Source organism: Gorilla gorilla, chromosome 10, assembly GCF_029281585.2.
Source record: "Gorilla gorilla gorilla isolate KB3781 chromosome 10, NHGRI_mGorGor1-v2.1_pri, whole genome shotgun sequence".
Taxonomy (NCBI): Eukaryota; Metazoa; Chordata; class Mammalia; order Primates; family Hominidae; genus Gorilla; species Gorilla gorilla.
In genome coordinates, this window is record NC_073234.2 from 108125780 (window position 1) to 108152572 (window position 26793).

General features: G+C 40.3%; 1 protein-coding gene across 2 annotated transcripts in view; it reads left to right on the forward strand.

Annotated features, from left to right (window-relative positions):
- The window catches only part of PLEKHG7 (pleckstrin homology and RhoGEF domain containing G7), a 69185-nt gene that overhangs the window by 35259 nt on the left and 7133 nt on the right, over positions 1-26793 (forward strand). For both annotated transcript variants that reach the window (XM_019039190.4, XM_063694208.1), the window contains 8 exons: positions 2196-2291; positions 2835-2936; positions 7099-7212; positions 15610-15784; positions 17346-17461; positions 17821-17914; positions 23287-23366; positions 25557-25710. In XM_019039190.4, the coding sequence (XP_018894735.3) occupies positions 2196-2291; positions 2835-2936; positions 7099-7212; positions 15610-15784; positions 17346-17461; positions 17821-17914; positions 23287-23366; positions 25557-25710 (931 nt within the window). The remainder of the gene's footprint in view (positions 1-2195; positions 2292-2834; positions 2937-7098; positions 7213-15609; positions 15785-17345; positions 17462-17820; positions 17915-23286; positions 23367-25556; positions 25711-26793) is intronic.

Here is a 26793-nt window from a genome sequence, read left to right on the forward strand (position 1 = left end):
GCCAGATTAAGCTCACAGGCTGCATACTTTGACAGTCCCTGTCCTAAGCTGTAAAAGAGAAATGACACTACCATCCCTGGCTATCTCATAAGACCATTATGATGATCAAATTAGTTTTCTTTGAAATCTATCAAGTGCTATACAAATGTCAGTTATTTTCTGTAAGTAATATTTTTTGTCAGTCACAGTGCTAAATCCTTAACTTAGCAAAATGTGAACCGCAAAGACACTCTAGGAGAAAACAGAAATTTAGAGACAATATCAGTTAGGATGCTTACAAGAGCATGTAATAGAAAACTAGCTTAAATAATACAGGATTTTATTAGTCCATGTGACTGCAAAGTTCAGAGTTGGGAGAGAATTCAAGGCATGTTTGATCAAGGGGCTCAAAACAAAACAAAACAAAACAAAACAACATTTCTTCCCATCTCTCACCCTGACTTCCATGGCATTAGCCACATCCTATGGCTGGCTTCTCTTGTAGTCACAGCCTGGTTGCTATCCTTGAGCTAATGGCCGGAGAGAGAGAGAGATCTTCTCAGCATTCATAGCAAAAGTCTTGAGATTTATTCTGATTGACTGGCTTAGATCACGTGCCCACCCATGAGCCAAATCCTCTAGCTCTGTAAGGAAGGAATGTGCCAATTGGCTTAAGGCAATCAAGGCCCACCCCTGGGAGTGAGATCGGCTTGCCACATGGCACATGTGCAGCCTGGGGAAGAGTAGACCCTGAGGTGAAAACCACGCTGTTTTTAGGGAAGGGGAGTATTGCAGGGGGTGGTAACAATAAATGTTCACCACAGAGAACGAAGCCCCTGAGTTATGCCACGTTCCTTGTCCTAAGAAACCGCACAAAACTTTCTATCCCACTGTAAGCTGTCCAAGCTTTTCAAACTGACATTTCCTGTTTAAGAAAAGGCCAATTTGAGCTCACTGTCAAATACCTCAGTGTATTTAAAGTATATATGTACCTTCCTTTTACGCAATCAATATGTTTTCCAAAAGTGCTTATGAATTAAAAATTTGTAACTCATATAATAAATATACTGGAGGACTCAGTATTTTTTTTAAATAGCAAAATTTCTGTAAAGCAAAGAATCTTATAGCAAAAGTAGTATTTCTTCCAAATTGTCCTAATCTATCTGTAGTAATGAGTTCTGTTTCTTACGATCATGTTTTAAATGCTTGGATATTGACAAATTTCCAGACAACCAATACTCCATGGATTTTAAAAGGTCTAAGTGGTTCTTGACAGGTGGCCTCTAGACCAGCAGCATCAGAATCCCTTGGTGACTTGTTGGAAATGCACGTTCTCAGACCCCGTCACAGATGAGGGTGGGGGCCCAGCAAGCTCTGGTGTAACAAAGCTGCCAGGTGATTCCGATGCAAGTTCAAGAACCACTCATTACCCTAATGAAATAATACAGGAATAGGAATTGGAGAAGGTTATCTATCTAAAGCCCAGTCTTTTAACCCCTAAAATTCTTGAAATAATTTGTCCTTTTGTCCCTTTGAATGCTTCCCATCTTATGTATACAAAGTATTTCTTTTTCAATAAATTGATCTCTCTTCAGCTTATAGAATGAAGGGCAGGCTATCTGTAAGTGAGGATTGTACTTTTTTTTGACTTGCTGTATAGTTCTCCAATTTGTGAAATCATCAAATTAAGTGAAAATAACATAAAAACTCCCTTAATGTTTTCATCCATGTTTAATGCCTCTAAACAAACCGAAACATTTTACCAGTTATCAGAGATTAACTCATTAAATATCTACTTTTAATTCCCTGAAAGTAAAGTATATTTGGGTCTTTTGCAGAAGAAAGAGCATATGAGAATACACCATGAATATTGTTTTGCTCTCAAGTTAGTAGTGTTGGCAAGAAGAGAATCTTTGGGATTTCTTTGGCACTAGAAGTAGAGGAAGCCCATTTGGACAGATTATGTTCAATAGGAATGTTGTTAGAATTCACATAAGCAACCACAACTTTCATACTGAAAAGCTCATTTCCAATATGTTCTTTGAAGCTTAAATGTGACCATTTGTCTTGAGTATAACATTTAAACCTTGACAGTGCTGATTTCTCCATTGTTTTGTAAAGTTACACCCAGGAGGTTTACGTTTAAAGTTCTTGCAAAAGGCATGTTGCAAAATTAAAAAACAGAAATTAATGTGCATATATTTTTTATTTCAAAGATCTTTATGAATACACTAAAATATCTGCAAACTCATGAATATCTCCTAGATGTGGATTTATGGAGACTTTTTGCAAACCTGGAGGAGTTAACTCAGGTGAGCCAAGTAGGAAGATTCATGTTTTAACATTCACTAGAGGACCATGAAAATTCATGCTTGGTCTGTTCTTACGGCTTGTATGCCATAATACATCTCCATATGCCATTCCCAGTCAGGACTTCAGGTTAATAAGAAAGAAGTTGAAATATCCATTGATGCCTTTCCCATAAATTGTAGATATTAGTTACCCTTTATTTGTCATTTTTCCATGGCTATTTTAAAAAGTAAACACATTCCTAAGATCTCCATCATCTTCATAAATGTTTATTTTCAAATGAATATCCTCTTCTCGCATACATTATAAATAAATAATATTTTTCCTCTTAAAAGGAAAGGAAGAGAGATAACAAGAATTTATTTATAAGAAATACTTATAAGAAAATATATATTGGAGAGTAGAGGAAATAAATCTTTGAATTTTGCTAGGAGATATATTTGAAATGGGAAACATCTGTAAGAATGATACTTGAAGTTCAACAAATGTTTATTCCTTAACCCTGGGTGTGTGCCTATTTTTGTTTTCTTTCTCTCTGTCCTTAGACAAGCCTTGGTTTTGTGAACAGTCTCTTTGGCATCATCAAGGACTGTGTAGACGCTTCTGAGATTTCCTCATCGCTGGATTTTATTTCCGTGCTCACAAAGGTAAACTCCTTCCGGGAGACCTCAGCTTCATGTAGCAAAATCACCCACCTCCCAGGACAGTTGTTTATACCCTACTTGATTTTAATTCTCCCTGGGAAAGTTCTACCTCCACTCTCCTACAAAGGAACTGTCCCTTTCTCTGCCAATCAACATTTTCAAAAATAACTTGCAGATTCTGTTTTCCCATTGCCACATCTCCTGTGTGGGTTTTATTAACACAGAAATCTGCATGCGTAGAAAAGCCATTTCCGAGTCTGTTTTTTAAGTGGCTTCAATTTAAAGCAACATTCACGGCAATAGTTTAGTGTCTGCTAATTACGTAATTCAGTTGTTTTAACGAAAGTACCAATTTCTCAGAAAGAAACAGAATAAACCTTCAAATCCATCAACACCCTTGATCATATTTCTGTGGGTGAAATGAGAAAAGAGGAAAACCTGTACCCCGGGTTTGATCAATGTTATTTATTTCTTGAGTAGACATTTGGACATCCTCCCCTACTTTTCTTACTTTGAGGTTTTTGATCTAATTTTAATCTAATTTCATTTAGCAAGATTTGAATTTTTACACTCCACTTTTTTTTTTTTTTTTTTTTGAGACGGAGTCTGGCGCTGTTGCCCAGGCTGGAGTGCAGTGGCGCAATCTCAGCTCACTGCAAGCTCCGCCTCCCGGGTTCACGCCATTCTCCTGCCTCAGCCTCCCGAGTAGCTGGGACTACAGGCGCCCGCCACTACGCCCGGTTAATTTTTTGTATTTTTAGTAGAGACGGGGTTTCACCATGTTAGCCAGGATGGTCTCGATCTCCTGACCTCGTGATCCGCCCGCCTCGGCCTCCCAATACACTCCACTTTTTTAAGAGAAAAAGATAGATTGAGATTTACTGAGAACCTCCTAAGTGCTATGTATGGAGCCAATACCCTGTACACAATAATATGAAAAATTAAACAAGCACCTTGCTTTTAAGAAATTTTAAGTCTTGTGGGGGAGAAATTAATCCAATAATGACACTAATGATTATATAATCAAAGTAAGATAAATGCTGGGGAAAAGGAGTAACATAAATATGATGAGTGTCCAACAAAGGAAACCTTGTAAGTTGGGACGCATAGTAGGGCAGTCACAGGTAGGAAATACTTCCTGGGGATATGACGATTGAGAAGATACGTGAAGAAGGAAGAGTTTTAACAAGGCAAAAATAAGCTGGAAGATCCTTTAGTGAACATTGAAAATGGGCTTAAATAAGAAAATCTTTGGATATTTTTGTTTGTTGTTTAGTTTTTTTTTTTTTTTTTTTAGACAGTCTCACTCTGTTGCCCAGGTTGGAGTGCAGTAGTGCGACTTCAGCTCACTGCAACCTCCACCTCCGAGGTTCAAGTGATTCTCATGCCTCAGCCTCCCAAGTAGCTGGGATTAAAAGCATGCACCACCACGCCAAGTTAATTTTTGTATTTTTAGTAGAGATGGGGTTTCACCGTGTTAGTCAGGCTGGTCTCGAATTCCCTCCCAAAGTGCTGGGATTAGAGGAGTGAGCCACCATACCTGGCCCAAATTTAGTTTTTAGTAAATATTCTGGAGAAATGTCAGCTTCTCATCAAAACATGTAAGTATACTTAGAGGCCACTAACGAATGGGGTATTATTAGGCTCTTTACTAAGGGTCTATAATAAACCCACATATGAATGCCCCACGCTATGCTACAGATGTGCAATGATGGGTTATAAAAACTTCTCCTAAATGTAAAATGTTCTAATCAGCCAGGTGAGAGTCAGTTGTGCCACGGTAGCAAATGACCTCCAAATCTCAGTGGCTTGGTTCATGTCTCACTATGCTCTGCTTCCAAGTTGTCTTGACCGTGGGACCTCTGCTGATGAAATGGCCACTACCTGGAACATTACCATTTGGAGACCATGGCAAAGCACTCACTGGCTCTTTGAGTTTCTGCCCGAAACAACACATGGCATGTCTGCTCACATTTCATCAGTACATGGCCAAGCTTACCTTCAGTGGAGCAGCTACATATCATCCTCCCCAAGAAGAGCAAAGAGATAAACAGGAAACAGTATACCTGTGCCTCACAAGAAGCTCACCAGCTGGAAGATAGGGATGTCTTGTTATTCACATGTGAGCCATCCAATGAGATAGAAACTGAGGCTTAGAGAGGTTAGATAATTTGGCTAAGATCATACAGCCAAAGGGTGATGGAACTGGATATCTAAGCCTGACCATTAATGACTCTATTTTTTTTGTGGGGAGGGGGTGGTGGGGGTGGACAGAGTCTTGCTCTGTCACCCAGTCTGGAGTGCGGTGGCACGATCTCAGCTCACGGCAACCTCTGCCTCCCAGGTTCAAGCAATTCTCCTGCCTCAGCCCCCCCGGGTAGCTGGCACCAGAGGTGTGCGCCACCATGCCCAGCTAATTTTTGTATTCTTAGTAGAAACGGGGTTTCATCATGTTGGCCAGGCTGCTCTCGAACTCCTGACCTCAGGTGATCCACCCGCCTCGGTCTCCCAAACTGCTGGGATTACAGGTGCAAGTCACCATGCCCGGCCCCATTAATGACTCTTCATCTTGGCTTCTAACCAGTTACCTCCTAGTTCCAACATTTCTCAAGCATCTCAGTGCCTCATGAGAAGACCCTCCCTTTACCTCCAAGTCCTTTTCAAGGCCCAGCTATCAACATTCCCCTCCAAAATAAACTCACATCGTCTTTCAAATTACTTCTTGCCGAAGCCAAAACTTGACATTGCTCCCTATAGTGTTTTGTCTTCTAAGGTCCTATAACAAAATATTTTTCTAGGTTTCACCATCTCTGACTTTGTTACTGTCACTTCCGCTAGTGGTTTTTCAGGCTGGGTCTGCTTTCTCTACTCACGAGCAAGTGTGTTTTCCTTCTCCACTTTCACCACATTGGGATACTATTGGAAATTCCTTAATGCAGCCCATGAGTCATTATATTAATCAATAAACCTATCAATGGACACATAAGCTTAGCAACATGGTAGACACTATGGAATCCTGAAGAGAGTGCCTGCCAGTAACAAGCCAGAAGAATTGCTGAAGAGAAAAAGAATAACCATCATTCCCAAGAAAGACGCTTCATTGAGATGGTGGCATGTAGTTCAGAGTGCTCAGTTTACCCATTATATGTATGAATATATGTATATATAAATTAACAATTTGCCTTATTCTAAAAACAATTTTAGGTGGCTTACAAATGTGTAGTCATTATAGCAAGTTTAAGACATTAAATAAAAATAATGAAGAAAAGGGAAGACAAGCATTAGATTGAGTAAGATAAAGCGCATGCTACTAGATACAGTATGCTGAGTAGAGATGTCCCAAATTTATTTTTTTTTTTTTTTTGGATATGGAGATGGAGTCTCCCTCTGTCACTCAGGCTGGAGTGCAATGGCGCGATCTCAGCTCACTGCAACTTCCACCTCCCAGGTTCAAGCAATTCTCCTGCCTCAGCCTCCCAGATAGCTAGGACTACAGGCACATGCTGCCATGCCCAGCTAATTTTTTGTATTTTTTATTAGAGACAGGGTTTCAGTGTGTTGCACAGGCTAGTCTCGAGCTCCTGAGCTCAGGCAATCCGCCTGCCTCGCCTCTTAAAGTGCTAGGATTACTGGCGTGAGCCACTGCGCCCAGCCAAGATGTCCAAAATTTCTACATGTTTAGAAGCCAGCAAAATTAAATGCATGGAAATTTTTGAGACATGTCAGATGAAAAGTTAAGTGTCCTTACTTTAATCACTTACTCTCAATACAAGCTTAACATTAACCAACAGGGTCACCCAAATCAAAGGCAGTATTTGTTACTGGGTGTCCTGGAGGGTGTGGCACCTGAAGAAAGCTTAAACAGAAGTAAAAGGGTGAATTAAATCAAGACAGCCTAACTAGAATTTTCTTTAAGTATAGGGAGAAAAAGACTATTTATTGAGGTGTCAACTGTTTATTATGAGAGTACGATATTCTGTTAAAAGAATGTTTATGTGGAGATTACCTGTGTATTTCCACGCAGCTGTAGCGCCTGCTTGATCATGGCAACTCCTCCACTTTTCCCTGTTCTAGTTAATGATAAAAGTGAGGAGAAACACTCTGTCAGGGCTCAATGCTCTCCTTAACTTGTGTTCATCCTCCTTCTGCTCTTCCTTTCTTGCAGTATTTCCGAGGGAGTCTCTGTCAGAGCCACCAGACCTACTGCCTGAACTATTCAGCTGCTATCTTTTATCTTGAGAGCCTGAGGCAGAGAGATGACTTTGGAATTTATTTAAAAGTAAAGTATCATTTTCTTTTCTTTCGTATTTTTGCTGACGCTTTTTGGGTGTCACATGTACTGGGAATGATTATATCTAAATTAAATGGGAAAGAAGAAAACAAAATGATCAATAGTATGTTTTAACTACAAATCTGCTTTCCTCATAAATACATTGTCCACTGCACACTTAGGAATATTAAATGGTGCACATCTGGAAAGATTATATTATCTAATATCCCTCCTGAAATGTTGGCTGGGGCTTAAAAATGTTTTCTTTGTTCATTATGCTATTTGCGGTAGAAATTGGTACATTGTAAGGAGAAAACTATAGTAAGAACCTGAGCTTTGTGACTTAGAAGTTTGGCTCTCGCAGGAGTTAGTTCCAGCATAGAAACTTGGGACATCATTTACACTGTATTCTACATGAATGCTGCCCCCTTGATTAGAGTATAAAGCACAATGTCAATGTTGCCTCTGGAGCTGTGCCAATATGGCAGCTCTGGGTCCCACAGCATTAAAAGAATTTTCTGCCAGGGTCCTTCAGCATTTTCTAGTAGCCAAGCCTAAAACCTATCTCCCCTGACTTCTCTAATTCTGTTGGTCCCTGCTTTGATATTTCTTTAGTCTGAACTGAACCTTTTCAGTCCTGTGCCAGAGCCCTTTTGGATCATCCAGAGAAAATGGTCCAAGCCTTTCCAGAAAACCAGCTCTTCCCTGCAGCTGCGAGAAGCCCCTGCCAGAGCATGACCTCAGAGGCTTGGGAGGAAAGGCTCCCATGGTTCCCAATGACTCAGCTGTGAATCAGTGGGCTTCCGCCCCAGCCTTGATATGCCAGGAAGCCTGGGTGTGCCAAGGACGAGAAAAGGGGAATAATCTTAAGGAAGAGACTTGGCCATATTTTTGTAGCTTCAGCCCTTTAGTGTTTTTTTTTGCTACTCAAACTGAAAAGTGATAGCTCATTAGATTTTCAAATGCATGAATAATCATATTGCAAATGTTTCCCCTAGAAGCTGATGGATTACACTCTTAGCTAGGCCCCCAAACTGGGAGAATCCAGGTTCCTTTCTCTCCCTTCCAAGCTGGGAAAGAGATTAATTTAACAAGGTCCAACTATTGTTTTCAAATAACTTTGGAAAATCCTATTTACATATATTCAAAGCCAAATGATTTTTGACAAAGGCACCAAAAACATACATTGGAGAAACAACACTCTCTTGAGTAAATAGCATTAGGAAAACTGAATATCTCGATGCAGAAGAATGAAAGTAGACCCCTATCTCTCACCATATGTAAAAATCAAATAAAAATGAATTAAAGATTTAAGTGTAAGGCCTGAAACTATAAAACTGGTAGAAGAAAACATAAAAGAAGCACTTGAGGACGTTGGTCTACACAAATATTTTAGGGCTAAGACTTCAAAAGCATAGGCAACAAAAACAAAAATAGACAAACTATATTAAACTATATTAAACTAAACGGCTATAAACAGACTATATAAACAGATTATATTAAACTAAACGGCTCCTGAACAGCAGAAGAAACAACAGAGTAAAGAGGCAATCTGCAGAATGGGAGAAAATATTTGCAAACTATTCATTTGACAGGGGACTAATACCTAGAATATACAAGGAACTTGAAGATCAAAAAAATAAATCCCATTACAAAGTGAGAAAAGAATCTGAGTTGACATTTCCCAAAATGAAACATACAAATGGCCAACAGGTATATGAAAAAAAAAATCTCAACATCACTAATCATCAAGGAAATGCAAATCAAAACCACAATGAGATATCATCTTACCCCAGTTAAAATGGCTACTATTTAAAAAGATAAAATAAAATAACAGATGCTGGCAAGGATATAGAGAAAAGGGAACTTTTGTACACTGTTGGCAGGTATGTAAATTAGTGCAGTTGTTATAGTAAACAAAATGGAGGTTTCTCAGAAAACTAAAAATAAAACTACCATTATCCAGCAATCCCACCACTAGGTGTTTAGCCAAAAGAAAGAAATCAGTGTATCAAAGAATACCTGCTCTCCCGTGCTTATTGCAGCACTATTTACAGTAGCCAAGATATAGAATCAATCTAGTGTTCATCAACAGATGATTAGGTAAAGAAAATGTAACATATATGTGCAGTGGTATATTATTCAGCCAGAAAAAAGAATGAAATCTTGTCATTTACAGATAAAACTAGAGGTCATTAAGTGAAATAAGCCAAGCACAGAAAGACAGATATTGCATGTTCTTACTCGTATGTGGGAGCTAAAAAAGTTAGTCTCATGGAGATAGAGAGTAGGATGATGGTTACCAGAGGCTGGGAAGAGGGGAGAAGGGGGTGAAGAGAGATCGGTTAATGGGTGCAAACATACAGTTATAGAAGGAGTAAGTTCTAGTGCATGATAACCCACTAGGGTGACTATAGTTAACAATAATTTATTGTGTGTTTCAAAATAACTAGAAGATTTGAAATGTTCTCAACATAAAGAAATGATGTTAATAATTATGGTTATGGCTATCCTAAATACCCTGATTTCATCATTACACATTGTACACATATATCAAAATATCATGTGTGCCCCATAAATATGTACAATTGTATATGAATAAAAATGTGTATGACATCCAGGGATATTGTGGGAAAGGTAGTAGAGGATACAGTGCTGTTATAACACATGATGCTTTTTTTTTTTTTTGAGACAGAGTTTTGTTTTGTCACCCAGGCTGGAGTGCAGTGGCACAATCTCAGCTCGCTGCAACCTCCGTCTCCCAGGTTCAAGCGATTCTTCTGCCTCAGTCTCCAGAGTAGCTGGAACTACAGGTGTCTGCCACCGTGCCTGGCAAATTTTTTATATTTTCGGTAGAGTCGGGGCTTCACTATGTTGGCCAGGCTGGTCTTGAACTCCTAACCTCAAGTGATCCACCTGCCTCGGCCTCCCACAGTGCTGGGATTACAGATGTGAGCCACCACACCCAGTTCACATGATGCTTTTATGATGCATAATACTTCACCAGACACTTTCTCAAACATCTCTTAATTCGGAACACAAACCTGTAAAGTTGATTACATTGTTCCTCTGTGTCCCTGAGGCTCAGAGAGGTTAGATGACATTTGCAAGGCCACATAGCCAATAGGTGGCAAAGAAAGAACCATAGAAAGATTTTCAGGCAAAAAAATCCAGTGCTGTTCATATCAGAACTATTTCCAATTCCTTGGGGCTATGTCCCATCACCATGGAACTATTAGCCTCATGAAACAAAGGTGAGAGGTCAGGGAGAGACTCGCAGATACCCAAGGTGACTAGTGTTTGAGCCCTTGCTATGGCCTAGACACTGTGCTACATGCTGGTCATCCGTCATCTTCTTGTCTACACACTAACTCTGCAGAATTTGATATTGTTCCCATTTTTCAGGAGTTTAGACAAATTAGGCAACATGCTGAAAGATATGGTTGTTCTAGGGCAGAGGTAGGATTGAATTCAGACCTGTCTGAACCCAATGTTGAATCTCCTACAATGTTCTGTTGTAAACAACGTTCTTGGAGAACGTAAACCTATGCCATGTTATGGGCTGCCTGAAATTGACCTATAAATGCAGTGGGATAAATTTACCCACCACACCACATGAGGCTAAGCTTTATGAATGTATGTACTTTATCCTGGTGCACATTAATGGGATTAGAATTCTTCCTACTGTTTGTTTTTTAATTAATTTATTTATTTACGTATTTATTTATTTATTGAGACAGAATCTGACTCTGTCACCCAGGCTAGAGTGCAGTGGTACAATCACAGCTCACTGCAACCTCAGACTCCTGGGCTCAGGTGACCCTCACACCTCAGCCTCCCACATAGCTGGGACTACAAACATGTGCCACCATGCCTGACTAATTTTCTAATTTTTATGGAGATGGGGTCTCACTAGGTTGCCCAGCTTGTCTCAAACTCCTAAGTTCAAGCAATCCTCCTGCTTACTATTTTAGAAACAAAACGATGCAGAGGAAGAAACTGGGGACTTCGTACCAAGTCTCTTCGTGCGGCACAACTAACAATGGCTAAGAACTCTAGCTGCCATGGACTGAGTGTTTGAGATGTGCCAGGCTCTGTTCTAAGCACTTTGTGAGAATTATCTCATTAAAACCTCTCACCAACCTAATGAGGTAGTTACTCTTGTTATCTACATTTTACTGATAATTTTTAGAAAGGGTAAGTAAATTTCCTGAGGTTCCAAGAATTCTGGTTGCCCCATCCTAATGCTGCATCCCACTAAGACAAATTTATTAGGATATTTTATTTTATATTTTATTTTATTTTATTTTATTTTATTTTTTATTTTATTTTATATTTATTTTATTTTATTTTATTTTGGAACAGGGTCTCACTCTGTCACCCAGGCTGGCATGCAGTGGCACCATCATGGCTCACCGCAGCCTCAACCTCCCATGCTCAAGCGACAGGACATATTTTCATCTGGGGCCCTTGAATCCTTTCACAGTTCCCCTAAGCATATTGGATACTTATCATAAAGCAAAAGTAGCCTCTATTGATCTAGACTTATCAATAAAAAGGCCTTTTATGTCCAATCTCTCTCAATGGAAGTGTTATTTGCCTTCCCTAACGGACCTGAAAAATGAAGTCAATAGAGAGATGAAAGGAAAACTTACAGCTTTACTTTTATAATGTCAAGCCATTCTTTTTCTCTCTTCTGAAGTTTTCTGAAATACAAATGCTTCCAACATCCCTGCCTGGATCCTTCTCTAAATTATTTACCACGGATGCTTCTTGCCAATTGTTACCTGGACGAGTTTGGTGTTTTCACTTTGACCCTGAATGCCAGTGCACGCTGGCAGCCACAGCTGTTCCCCACAGCAGGGCAATTTGGGGCAGTGGCCTGGGGCAGTGAGCTTTTTGGGAGGGCAGGGGCCTAACTGCTGCTGAGAAATCAGTTACAAGAACTCCCAGCCACCCAAGAGGTCCAGGACCCGAAGGTAGCACTGGAACGCTGCTGCCCGTGAGTCAACATGGAAATCAGCCGCTAAAGCATAGCCCTGCTCCCCTCCACTCCCAGCCTTATCTTCATCTGTCGTGCTCACTTCTGTCTCCATCCCTGCCAACCTCAATGAGAACCACAGTCATTTGGAGGAGACCTTGGAGATCATCTAGCTAAGAGCCATCTAGCCACACTGGAGTCTGAGGTTGCAGTCAGCCATGATTGCACCACTGCACTTAGCCTGGGTGACAAAGTCAGACCCACCCTGTCTCAATAAATAAATAAATAAATAAAAATAAAACAGTTGGAAAAATTATAATCCCATTAATATACATCAAGATAAAGTACATACATTCATAAAGCTTAGCCTCATGTGGTATGAAGGGTAAATTTATCCCACTGCATTTATAGGTCAATTTCAGGCAGCCCATAACACAACATAGACTTAAGTTCTACAAGAATGTTGTTTACAACAGAGCATTGTAGGAGATTGAATATCGGGTTCAGACAGGTCTGAATTCAAATCCTACCCCTGCCCTAGAACAACCATGTCTTTCAGCACGTTGCCTAATTTGTCTAAGAAGAGAAATCGGAGGTCCAGAGAGAGAAGGTGGTCCTTGGAGCCTGGCTTCTGGAGCTGCATTCACCATGCACTGTGAGCTCACTCTCATGGCCAGCCACCGGTACATAGGGGAGAGGAGAAGATTGAATTGTAGACAGAGTCTTGCTCTGTTGCCCAGCCTGTAATGCAGTGGTGCTATCTTGGCTCACTGCAACCTCTGCCTACCGGGTTCAGGCAATTCTCCCACCTCAGCCTCCTGCGTAGCCGGGATTACAGGCGTGCACCACCATGCCTGGCTAATTTGTTTTTTTTTTTGTATTTTTGGTAGAAATGGAGTTTCACCATGTTGGCCAGGCTGGTCTCGAACTCCTGACCTCCAGTGATCCTCCCACCTCGGCCTCCCAAAGTGCTGGGATTACAGGCATGAGCCACCACGCCCGGCCAAGAATGTTGAATTTGGCAGAATCCCCATGATGAAGAGCCCAGGATGTTTTCCAAAACATGCAGCTGAGCCAGGTACTATGGCTCACACCTGTAATCCCAGCACTTTGGGAGGTGCGCAGATTGCTGGAACCCAGGCGTTTGAGGCTAGCCTGGGCAACATAGTGATATCGAGTCTCTACAAAAAATTTAAAAATTAGCCAGGTGTGGTGGCCTGCACCTGTGGTGTCAGCTATGTGAGAGGCTGAGGTGGGAGGACCGCTTGAGCCCAGGAGGTCAAGGCTGCAGTGAGCCATGATCATACCACTGCACTTCAGCCTGGGTGACAGGGCAAGATCCTGTTCCCCATCCCCCTTAAAAAAAAAAAAAAAACAGCTGATAGTGTGGGAGGAGAGTGAGACCCCACCTCACCCCACCAAGGACGTGGTCAAGCTATGAAAGACAAATGCAAATTGCTAGGCAAGAGGCTAGGAGATAAAAGGGGAGGGTTTGTTTAAGGGGAAAGAGAGAAAGAACTCTCTCTTTCCAAAGAAGAGAATAGAGCCAGCAAAATAGTAGGGGCTCGTGGGCTGTGTATTTGACCCCTCTTCACAACCCAAAATCTTCAGTAAAATAAATACGCATACTCACAAAACATGTCATGAGGGGGTTTACAGCAGAAACTAACACAGGAAACCAAGAGGATATGTCTGTTCCATGTTGTTCAGGGAAGAAACAGTGTACATGGAAACAAGAGTCCAGGGGCCAGAGGGAGACGTTAGAATCTCAGTCCCATGAGTTGGTAAATATCTAGGGGAGGAGTTTAGACCTCCACAGGCCATTGGATTGGTGGGGGGTTGAGCTAATTGTACCTAGATCTTCAAAATGCAAGGACTGACACGTGGGCTTGAAGACGTCTCTGGGGATGCAGCAGGAGTCTCCTGCAGTGTGCCTGGCCCACCTGAGGATGGCCCTGAAGGGTCTGGGTCACAAGGCAAAGGATTTAACCTGGAGAATGAAAGGAGAATGGAAGGTGGAAATGAGGCAACAGCCTGCAGCAGGAGAAATATTTAGTGTAAGGGCAGGATCCCTGTTGTAGTCAATTCAGGCTGCTAGAACAACACACCATAGATTGGGTGGCTTATAATCAACAGGAGTTTGTTGCTTACAGTTCTGGAGGCTGAAAGTCTCGTGGTGCCAGCATGGTTAGGGGCTGGTGATGGCCCTTTTGTGGGTTGCAGACAGCTGTCTTCTCGCTGTAGCCTCACATGGTGAAAAGAGAGCTAGAGAGCTCTCCGGGACCCCTTTTATAGGGGCACTAATCCCGTTCAAGAGGGCTCCATGCTCATGGCCTAATCACCTCCCAACAGCCCCACTTCCTAATACCGCTCCATTGAAGGTTAGGATTTTATTAGGTTGGTGCAAAAGTAATTGCAGTTTTTGGCATTAAAAGTAATATTACGTGGATTTGAAGGAAAGCAAACATTCAGTTGATATTAATCCCTTTATCACTGAACTCAGGGTCAATTTGGTGTGAGTGTTCAGGGTAAGAGAAGAGGAATAGAACACACACACCCCTATACTCCTTCCTGATGTACCCATCTGCATGCTGGCCAGCAACCACGTCCATGCCTCACTTGCCACCTTCATTAAAGCCAGAGCCCCTTACGTTCAAGGAAGCTCACATTCAAAGAAACAGCACAGCAGATAAAACAAATGTAAAAGCTATTCTCATGTTTACTCAGGTTTCTCAAACATCATTTATGGAACCCCAATGGATAACCCATGGCAATACTTACTACAATTACTAAATTACTAAAATTTCTTGTCTTCCCTGGTGCTGGCATACCCTAGAACTGCCTCTTCTTCCAAACCCCAACTCCAAACTCTCCCTATTGAAAATTGTCCGCATCTCTACCTCTCTCCTCTCCTCTCTTTGTTCTAGATCAACTGAGCCTCTTCAACTTCTATCTTCTATTTTCATTTCTCTTCATTTTTGATCATTACCCTGATCCTCCCCAACTAAGAGGAGTCAAAGAACTGACCCAACAAGCAAGAATCCTTCCTTTTCCCTTCTGCCTCTCCAGTCTCAATTCTCAATTGTCCTAACTGCATCACAACAAGGATGGGACCAAAGCTGGTGAAACCAGAACTCTCCCCTGAGGGCCGGGGAAGAAAAGCCAATGGGCAAAACTAAATTCACTCTCCAGTGAGAAGGGTAAACAAGGCTGGAACCCACCTATTACTACATCTTATCACTACTGCTAATGGAACATGCACTTTTCAGGGGATTTAATTTGTGGCTTATAAATTGTCCCAGCAAACTCACAAGTAGGTCCTGCAGTTACTGAGTAAAATCTCCAAGAACCTCTCATATCCAGGCTTCTTAGTGGCTCAGTGGGCGAGGTGATCATTCTGATATGGCTGCTTTTGCCTTCCCCAGTGGTGTGAGCAGAATGAACAATGCAGACGGCTCCACCTGCCTGAGCTGCTAGTGGCCCCACTTCAGAGGCTCACTCGATATCCGTTGTTGCTGAAGAATATCTGGAAAAGGAGCATGGACTCTGCTGAGAAAATCATGATCTACTCCATCAAGGAAAAGGTGGAAAAGTCCATCTGTAAGTCCGTGAGATAAGTGAGCTTAATTACAGAATTGTGGCCTTGTGACTCCTGGAAACCTTCTGGGCTTCCATCCTAGGAGGTAATTCCACTGATTTGAGGTCATGGCTCTTGGAAATGTGGGTTCAAGTGTGAGTGCATCGTAAATCAAATGCGCACAGAACAATGGGCTCCAGTCACATCCTGGCGAACCCTATGAGAACTCTAGCACCAAGTTTACACAGGATGTGGCTCTGTCTCCAAGTGTTTCAGAAGTGAGTTCAGGCAGGAAAAGTTCTACTTCCCAGATAACTGAAGGCACTTTGTTTTTAACAGCCGTACTGACCCCACACACAAAGCAAATGGGAGTAAACACCATGGAAAGTGTGTCCAGAGGATAAATTACCATTCATCATTTCTTAAATCACCGAAAGCCAGGGTCAATGTGGAACTACTGCCAACTGCAATCTTTAAAACTGAAATTTGAGGATGGGAACTGAGCAGGCCCTATGATGACTTAAGTTTATTTGTGTAACTCTGTATAACTGACATTCCCATAAAGAAGTTCATGATTTATGCCCATAAACCAAGATTTCCTCGTGGGCATCAGAAGGGAACAATTCAAATTGGTGATATTCAGCTACACATAATTTTTTTCTTTTACAAGTTTAAAAATAAAATGATACTGCCTGAAACAGGTGCTTTAAAAAAAAAAGTAAGACTGTTTAATTGGGTTTTTCTTCTGTTTTTAAATTTTTTATTCAAATTCTAAAATTATCTGAAGAGCTGGAATTAAGTTTATCAAGCAAGTAAGACAAAGAATCTCTTAAAGATGACTTCTTTAAGCTTTAGAAGTAATCTTAAGGATTATTACTCATTTGGATGGGTTTGTGAGGAAAGATAAAGCAGCACCTCTGGAGATTTCTCAGTGAAAGATGGATTCTCATTGTTGGGGGAAGAGATCTGTGTGGCCTCCCTTTATGTCTATTACCTTAAAGATGGTGAATTCTGAAGGTTCCACTAACAATGTGATTCTTCAGGTCTCTTACTTGTCCTCCATGTTTTCAAAAAACATTTCAAACCCTCAATAGCAACATGTTATTAGAAAACATTGGAAAATGAATATAAACCTTCCAAAGAGAAATTGAGTTCCTACCAAAAAAGAAATAATCACCACGATCATGAAGTGAATATATACTTTTATGATTGGGACAAAAACATATGTTTGTCCTTGTTAGTCTGATTTTTTTTTTCCTCCTCTAATTATAGGCTGTGTGGTCTAGGGAGTAAGAGAAAACTACCAAGGATTTTATTAGTATTATTGAAATAAGAATACACAATATACTTTCAAACTACTGAATTAAATTAGCTAAGCTTCATTTTTCTCTGCAAGAGACTGATTCCAAATTAGTGAGTTTTCTAAGTCGCATGAACAGCAAGCAATACGTGAAATGAACTTTATATATGGTCTGGCTCCAGGGGCAGCCAGTGTTTCTAAATGATTCCTGTGGACCTTGGTTAAAATTTATACTGCAATGTCATATGCACCTAAAAATATACTGACTATGTCTTGTCTTTCAGGGGACCTTGAAGGAAAAGTGAAGTGGCTGGACAATTTCCAAAAATTTAGATATCTACAGGAGATTATAGTGTGGCCACCGCTTTGGGATAGAGATAAAAGGTTTTTCATTCCAGAGGTACAAAAAAAAAAAGTCAATTAGGACTTATGTCCATTTCTGGAATTTGGGCATTCAGATAGAAATACAATCATCTTAGATGTCCCCATCTGTCCACTTGAAGAATAAATCTAGTTTCATGAACAAGAAGTAAAGTCTTCATCTGTAGGGCATTGTATGTGGGGAGGCTGAGGTCGCTGCGCCATTCTTATGATGGTCCTTCCGAGAGGGTTTTTCATTGTTTCCCATTCCCATGTCCATCTGCTGGCATTTCCAAATGTCATGAACTTTCTAGATGGAGTTAATTGCCCCAGCTTTTTAAGCATGTTCTCTTCCAATCACTAACAACATCTCTTTTATTTTCTCCCTTGTTTTACAAGTGTTTGAAACACATTTTTAAAGAACACACGGCAGAAAACATCTTGTCACCAACCAACAGATACCTTCTCTATGAAGGAAAATTAACTCTTGCAGGTAAATAACTGCTTCCTTTAAAAAACCCAACATCTGTGCCGCCTTGTAACTTGTTTGACTGCCAGTAATTGAAGAGCAGGAGGACTTGTGTTTGCCTATGTTCCAGGTGATGGAGGGTGTGAATGAGAGAGTACCCTATGGAGTCACACAGACTCAGGCTTGAATGAAGACTTCGCAACATAACTAGCTAGGTGCCCTCTGTTTTCTCTCTGTAATGGGATAACTGTAACTATTCCATAGGATTGTTAAAACAACATGCAAGAACAACTTCGCTCACGGTCTGGAATCTAGTAAACAGTCAATGGCAGCTGTTATCATCATAATCGTTGTACTCGCCCAGTGAGCCAGACAATCAAGCTCTCAAATGTTTATGGAGACTCTATTATATTATATAGTACAAGTTGTGCTAGGTAGGTACTATTGGAAGATATAAAAACTCATTCTGTATAATTCTTTCCCTCTAGTTGGGAAGCTCTGCCTTATTACCAGACCTGCAGGATAAGTTCAGAAAAGAAGAGAGTCCTTGAGGCTGGAGTGCCCTGGAGAGGCTTCATGCAGTCCATGGGACTGGAGGTGGGCTTGGAGGGGCAGGAAGGATGAGGTCAGTGGAAGGACAGGAGGGAGGTCATTCAGATAAATAGCACAGCTGGAGAAGTCTTGGAGGCAGAAGCCCCCGGAGAAACTTAGTTTCTAGCAGAGTACATAGGAAGCCAAGCCCTGGGACTGACTGCCTGGCTCACTCCCTGCTCAGCCTTTTCTGCCTGTAGAACCTTGGGCCATTTACAGTGATCTCCTGCGCTTCAGTTTACCTTTATTTATTGTGAGGATTAAATGAACCAACAGATGTGTAAGCACTCAAAAGAATCATTGACACAAAGTTCATGCCCAATAAATATCATGATGATCAGAAAGGCTGCCTGGCTGAAATAAGATTTTAAATCATTTATTTATTCATTTCTGCACAAAATCTTGACCAGGCACTTACTGAGTGTGAAGTCCTGTGGGATGGGATGTTGCCTAACAGTGGTGACGTGATATCTGGTGGGGAGGGGCTGGGAAATAGTCCCTTAATACATGTATATTGAAACTCGGCTCTATTTTAGAGGTAGTCTGGATGTCAGGTTAGGACATAATCCCCACCTGGCAGCTGTTAAATAAGAAAGATAGACATATCCAGCGTTTTATATCCAAGGGCTTTTTCATACATTGTCTCTTTCCAGTAAGTTAAATAGAGAAGTTGCTTTTAATCCCTTGTTATAGGTGAGAGATTTGGGGCTCAGGGAGGTTCTGTATCATGCCCAAGTTCAGCTGGTGGGTAAATGACTGAGTACCAGCTGGAGCCTGGCTGCCTTGGTCCAGCTGGCTTCCAGAATCAGAGCAACTGCCTTGGAAACCAAACAGAAGGACCCAGCCAGGAAACTGCAGGCAACCAGAAGTCATTGAGCTCTCAGACAGGGAAGTGATAGGTTAAAAGGGTGTTGAAGAAAGCGTTGTTAATAAGCAGTGTTCGAAATGGCATAGAGGAGACCAAAGCAGAGAGATCAGTGGTGAAACCGGAAGTTCAGTGGTGAACAGGGTGAGGTGAGAAGACTCGGGGCCTGTCTGTTGCTCTACCATTTTTAACATGTGGTCAACCCACCCCTCACTTTCATTTGAAAAGATAACAATTTTAACTTTTCTTTAATGTTATTTACAACTTCAAAGTAATTATATTTTATGAGTAGAACAAATCAAAGTAATAAAGCAAAACATTATCTGTGTTCCATCATGTATCTTTACCTCCAAAATTAGCCCCACCTGAAATTATGTGAGGCTTTGGGTCACTCCTTCCCTCTTCCTACCTACCTCCCAATACTGCAAGATGCACCAGCTTCTCCTAACACATTAGAAATGGGCATGATAGAAAAGGATATGGGAGACATTGCAAAGGCAAAACCAGGAGGACTTTATGATTGACAAAGTGGATGAAGAGGAAATGAGTATCAAAAACTGTTCTAATCTATGTATCTGAAAGTTTTGTTGATAATGCCACGAGTGGTAGAGGGAGTGGGTCAAGGAGTCAATTTTAGGGTTCAGGTTTGGGCATAATGAGAACCCACATGGAAGCTGGAGGAGCAGCTCCTGGTGGGTGAAAGTCTAAGTCAGATGTGAATTCATGCATCGCATGGGTTCAAAGTGACTGTCATAGATGTATGGGTTGGAAGCTCACCTAAGAAAGACTCTTTACAAACAGACTCAACTTTTCCAGAAAATGCTTCTTGTACAGTCAAATGTGGTAGTATGGACATGAACTACATAATGTCACTAACACCAGGCACTTGTTTAATGGCATATGCTGTATTAGTCAAATTCCATCAGAGATGGAGACTCCATATGATGTAGTCTACATGGCATCAAGCCAAGTGCAAAGTCCTGAGACTGGACTCAGAGTTGAGCATCGAGATTTGATGGGGCAGGGTGATAGTGTTAGAAGAAACAGGACATTTCACTTCTTGGTCTTTTGGCTAAGATCAAGTGAGGAAACAGGACATCATTTTAAATGAAAAAAGCATTGAACCAACAGTCAGGGGATCTAGCACCAATTGTAGGCTTTGGGAAAATTTAAATTCTCTTATTCTCTTTTATAAATGTTATTGCTGCTGCTGATCATGATGATGACAATGAGGATGAAAATGATGTGATGAAACCTAACACATACTGTGTTTCCAAATTTCTCCCAGCCTTAAAAACTACTCTTATAATCAAATAAGTATATGTTCTCATTCCCAGAAGGTACACATTTTCATAATTTGTTTCATAACTTACTTGGTGGAAAACTAGGGCCTCAATAAATGGTAGATAAAATAATTACCACTTTCTAGAATAATGTCTGTAACATTATCTAGAATAACATCTGGAATACGTAGAAGGTGTGCTCCCTGCCTGTTTGTCAAAATAAAATAGTTGAAATTAGAAGGAGAAAACAAAACTATTTCATTTTGACAGTGATCATTGAGCTGACGCATACATGAGTAGCAGAAGATGGGAATAGCAAATTTTACAGGTTTGAAGGTTGCTGTGGACTGAATTGTGTTCTTCCATTGCTGTGGACTGAATTGTGTTCTTCCACAAATCACATGTTGAAGCCTTAACGTCCAGTATGACTATACTTGGAATAAGGAAGAAATGCAGGTAAAATGAGGGACTCAGGCTGGAGCCTTGATCTGATAGGATTAGTATCCTAATCAGAGCAGACATCAGAGAACTCACTCTCTCTGTTTGCCATGTAAGAACACATCCAGAAGGTGGCTATCTGCAACCCAAAAAGAAAGCCCTTATCAGGAACTGAATCGACCAGCACCTTGATCTACTTCCTAGGCTCCAGAACTGTGAGAAATAAATTCCTATTGCTTAAGCCACCCTGTCTGTGGTATTTTGCTATGGCAGGCTCAGCTGGCTGTTCACAGGTCTAGTGCTGTACCATTCCTAGCCCTGTATATCAGTTGGCATATAGATTCAGCCACTGGAGACAGACAGGTTAAAAAAGATAGTTTATTTCTCTCTTGTTAAGTCTCAACCTATATGACAACTCCACTCCATGAAGTCATTAGGAATCCAGATTCCTGCTGTCTTATTCCCAAATCTAGGGTACTGCCTTCTTCTGTGTGGCCCAAGATGACTCACCAATATGTCTGCATTCTACCCAATGAGAAGGAGAGACAGGGACAAGAGAGCTTAGCCCTGCCCTTCACGAATATGACTCAGAAGTTGCGTGCTTTGGCTCACATTCCGTTGGTCAGAATTTAGCTCCTTGGTCATATTCAGCAGCAAGGAAATGTAGTCTCTATTCTCTGAGGATGGGTACTCACTAAAACTTGGGGATTCCACTGCTACAAGAGAAGGGGAGAATGGTTTTCAAGGGACAACCAGAAGTCTTTGCCACAACTTGATTTATGAAAAGTTAAGTTTTTAATATGATTTTTAAAAAAACTATTCAAGGACTATTTAATTTGAATAAAATACCAGATTCCTCCCCTATGCAAATATAGAAAAAATCTTTTCTCTAAACTTAAAGAATGAGAGGAGATAGAAATGAATCCTAAATGTTTTAGCTACTACTTTAAATCTTCTAGGGGTAAAAACATATAAGAAAGAACTTCTAGAACAATATATATATATAATCTAAATAGAACAAGCTGAAAAAATTTACTGGGTTTTCCTATGATTACTCTAAGCACTTGTCACATCTCCCTCTAAAAACCTTTTCCTCTGAAATCACTTAAATTTAACCCTTTTTTCTAATTTCTAAGGGATAGAGTAAAATAAGGAAGGAGATGCCTTATTCTAATACTTGGTTTCTCTTTTACTACTATTCCCTTCTTAGGGAAAACTAAAGAAAAGCTATTTGCCTTAAGTAACTATTAAAACTAATATCAGAAAAGTTCGTAAATATGAAACAGATGGAGAATATCTAAACATTTATAGACACTTTCTAAAACTTGAGAAATAAGTAGTTTTAATGACTGTCAACCTAGGCTGCCATAACAAAATATCACAGACAGGCTGACTTAAGCAGCAGAAATTTATGTCTTACAATCTGGAGGCTGAAAAGTCCCAGGCCAAGGTGATGGCAAATTCAGCTCCTGATGAGCGCTCTCTTCAAGACAAGGAGTGGGGGATAGGGTGGGGGTATCCGGTGTCTCAAAGAACACTAACGCTACTGGATCAGTGCACCAGCCTTTATCACCTCATTTTACCCTAATTACTTTCTTACTCCAAATGCAGCCACCCTAGGGGTTTAGGGCTTCAACATATGAAATTTGAGTGACACAATAGCATAATTCATAGCAGTGAGAAAATGCCTTTTCTCTGGTTACGTGTGCCTTTGCCAATAACCACCCAGAGGAATCTAGAGGCAAAAATGCTGCAAGTTCAATCAGTTGATAGATTTACCCTCGGCTGAGTTGAAGCCACTACAAATAACATCTGAGTTATCTTAGATTCAAATGAGACGCATCATAAATTCAATGTCTTTAATGTTGGAAGCTTGGCCTCTCATCAAGTCTCTGCTTTAGGAAGAAATCAATTCAACATTGAGGCAGGCAGCTTTCTGACCTACATGATTGGAGCCCCTGGGGTGCCGTAATACTCACCCGGTTTTGTTTTCTAAGGAATTCATTGATTAAAAAAAAAGAAAGAAAGAAGGAAGGAAGGAAGGAAGGATGGAAGGAAGGAAGGAAAGAAAGAAAAGAAAGAAAGGAAAGAAAGAAAGAAGGAAAGAAAGAAAGAAAGAAAGAAAGAAAGAAAGAAAGAAAGAAAGAAAGAAAGGGAAAGAAAAACTCTTCTACTTAACAGTTTCAAGTCCCCATTTCAGCTTCTCTTTTTTTCTTCAGAAAGCACAAGATTCCTAGATGTTTATCTGTTTCTCTTCAATGATTTCCTCTTAGTTACGAAAACTAAGCGCAACAAAAAGGTAAAATGCTGCTATTTCAAAGTACGTTTCTAAACAAGTTTGCTAAATGAGTTTAGAAATATTTCTAAATAAATTGTGGTAAAAATATAAAATATTCTTAAGCTGAATCTTTTCGTCTAAAAAATGAAGGCATTATAAACTATTGGCTTTTTTAGTCATAAAGCTCTGAAGTAAATAAATAAATGAAACCAAAAAAATGCAAGTTGCATTTCTCAAGGATGTCAAAAGAGGAATACATTTTTAGAACAACTTAATCTATATACTTGCAAGCTAAGTCCCAGAAGCCACAGGACTTTGCCTGACCTGCCTAAGCAAAGGAACCCAAAACATCTTTGTCCATTTTGGCCTGTTCCTTTTCTGAATTGGCCACCACAACAAAAACAGCCAGAGTAGGGCCCCTCTGAACTGTCTACTGTCTTGTGTCGAGGTGGTTTCAACACTCATTCTGATTTGAAAGCTCACATTATTTCTGAGAAATAATGATTTGGAGGTGGAGGAGAGAGGGAGCCCTGATCTCTCAGTGTCTACCTATATAAGAAGTGTAGAAGCCAAACATGTATGTAGCATCACAGACTAAATGAGTCAACTGGGAGCTAGAGCTACAAAATCTCTATAGGGAATAGGGATTTTTTTCACGTTACTTAAGTATTATTTGTTACTATTATTGTTGTTGTTATTTTTACTACCCATTAAGCCACTGGTCTGCTGCTGGTCCCCAAAAGGCTTTCTGTCTAATTTACTATTTCACAATCTGTTTCCTGAATGGTGTGTTTGAGTGGTATCAAGTAGAGAAGTTTCTCTAAGGCTCCCAGACACCTGCTCTAAGAGGTGGGAAGAGGAACGCAATGTCTTCAACAGTCAGAGATACCTAATGTTGCTTTATTCCATTCATTTCTTTACCAAATGACTAGCCTTACATAGATAAGATCATGAGACTAGCTATGTCATATCTTTTAATAAACTAAGCTTCTACATGGCATGTTGGTTAGTTGAGCTAAATCTTTAAGCAATGAAATAGATACCCATTAATCAATCTATGAATAGCTAATCGGTGGTTGGGGAGGGAATGGGTGTACGAGAATATTAAGAGTCATAGTTTCGGAATTTGTATGACCTCCCATTATAAGTTACTCAGACTAGCATGTCTGAACAAGCCAAATTCTGAAAAATCTCTACCCCCTTCAAAAAAACCTTGATGTTTGCATAGTTGACCTTCATGTCAAATAATGGTACAAATCAGAGTATATGAATTAATGGCAGCCCATGTTGATAATATAATAAGCTGATATTCTGGTTTTATGCATCACAAGTTGATTCCTAAAGTAAGGAATGGTATCAGTTTACATGCCTCTTTGCTATTTCATGTACAATTTATACCATGAAGGTCACAATTTTTAATTTTTACCCCCTTTTAAAAAAATCACCATCTTATGTGTTCAAAACAATTTCAATTATTTATAAATTCTAGAGCATGGAATCTATTAAGAATTCAGTATTAGATCCCAGGCATACAGTTGGCCAAAGTGAAGCCCCCTTTCTCATTCATCGAACTCAATACTATAGAGAGATTAAGATACTAGGAATGAAGAACTTCCTATTGATGTGAGGGTGATTTAAATGTTTCCCAGTTATGGACATCAACCATTATTAATTCAGGTAATGAAACTTGGAGATCAGAAACACTTTGCTGCTGGACATGGTAGCTCACTCCTGTAATCCCAGCATTTTAGGAGGCTGAGGTGGGAGGATCACTTGAGCCCAGGGGTTCAATACCAGCCTGGGCAACATAGTGAGATCCCATCTCTACAAAAAAATTAAAAAATTAGCAGGGCATGGTGGTGTATGCCTGTAGTCCCAGCTACTTGAGAGGCTGAGATGGGAGGATCACTTGAGTGTAGGAGGTTGACACTGCAGTGAGCTATCGCACCACTGTACTCCAGCCTGGGTGACAGAGTGAGACCCTGTCTCAAGAAAAAAAATTTTAATAATAATAATAAAATAAACACTTTGCTATAAATCACTATGCTTTGGGGAAATGCTTTTCAAGATCCAGAAAGAGTAGTAAGATTTTAGGCAATAATAGTTTTTAGGCAATTGTTTCTCAGAATCTATTTGCTTACAGATGCACTTTAGATAAGTGTGCCAATATTTATTTCCTGTTTATTGCATTATTTTTCTTGTTAATTTCAGAAACTTGGAGGCTCAGACCCTGGTTTAATGTGTCCTTCTCTTACTCCTGAGTTGCAAGCAGTAATAAAAGAGGGTGGTTCATGTACAGTACTCGATCAGCCTATTCCACTAGATAGATTGGTAGTCAAAAGTATTGAACCACTCCATGTGTCAGGTATGTGTCTATTTTCATTATTCAGCTCATCTGTTTGCCATCACAGAGTTTTATATTGGCCTTTCTTGGTAGCAGGTCATAAATCCATTCAAGTCTTCATAAAAACAAGACTGTGTTCCTATGTGTCTATATATCTTTCACTCTATGAATTAGTTATGGTGTCCGGTGCTTGAGTGATAGCTCTGTTACTTGCTAGCCGTATGACCTTAGACAAGACTCTTCAGTTTTCTAAGCCTTTGAGAAATAGGGATAATAATATCTATTTCAGTGAGATTCTGTGAAAATTAAACAAATGTGATGCATTCAATAAATGATAGTTGCTACTGGTATTGTTATTATAGTATCATTAATACTATTGTTATTATTAAAACACTGAGAAACCATAACCAGACGTGCAAGAGTAAGATATTTTATTACCCTCTATTAAAATAATTATGCCAGAAATATATATATTCACATATATACACACATATATATATGCATGTATCTACATGACACATGCATCAGAAATATATATCATTTTTAATCTTTTATTCAAGTATTTCTTGAGTATCTCCTGAGACCCAGGAACTCAGCAGGCCCTACAGATACAAAGATGAATAAGAAACAGCCGTTGACCTTGGGGAGCTCTTAGAATAGTGTAAGATCAGTAAATCCTCTGTCAGAAAAGCCCTGGGACTCTGAGTTACTCAAGGCTTGAGTGGGCGGCAGTGTTCAGGAGGAAGCAGACACCACTCTGTCTTGGCTAGAGGCTCCTAGACCAGCTGAGGCCAGGCAGGTGGGGACTGACTTCCTGTCCCCATGGAGGGGCCGGAAAAGAGAAAGCGCTCACCATCCCCCTCAATTCCCATCCCAGCAGCCAAGCCCAGAGCTTCAGTGAAGAGCATAGGACTGACTCATACATAATAGAGAAACCTTAAGAGTGAATGAATGAATATACAAACAACAGTAGCAAATACTTACATAGTTATGCTACATAACTAAGTTATATATTTAAATGCTGGCCGGGTGCAGTGGCTCATACTATAATCCCAGTACTTTGGGAGGCCAACATGGTAGGATTGCTTGAGGCCAGGAGTTTGA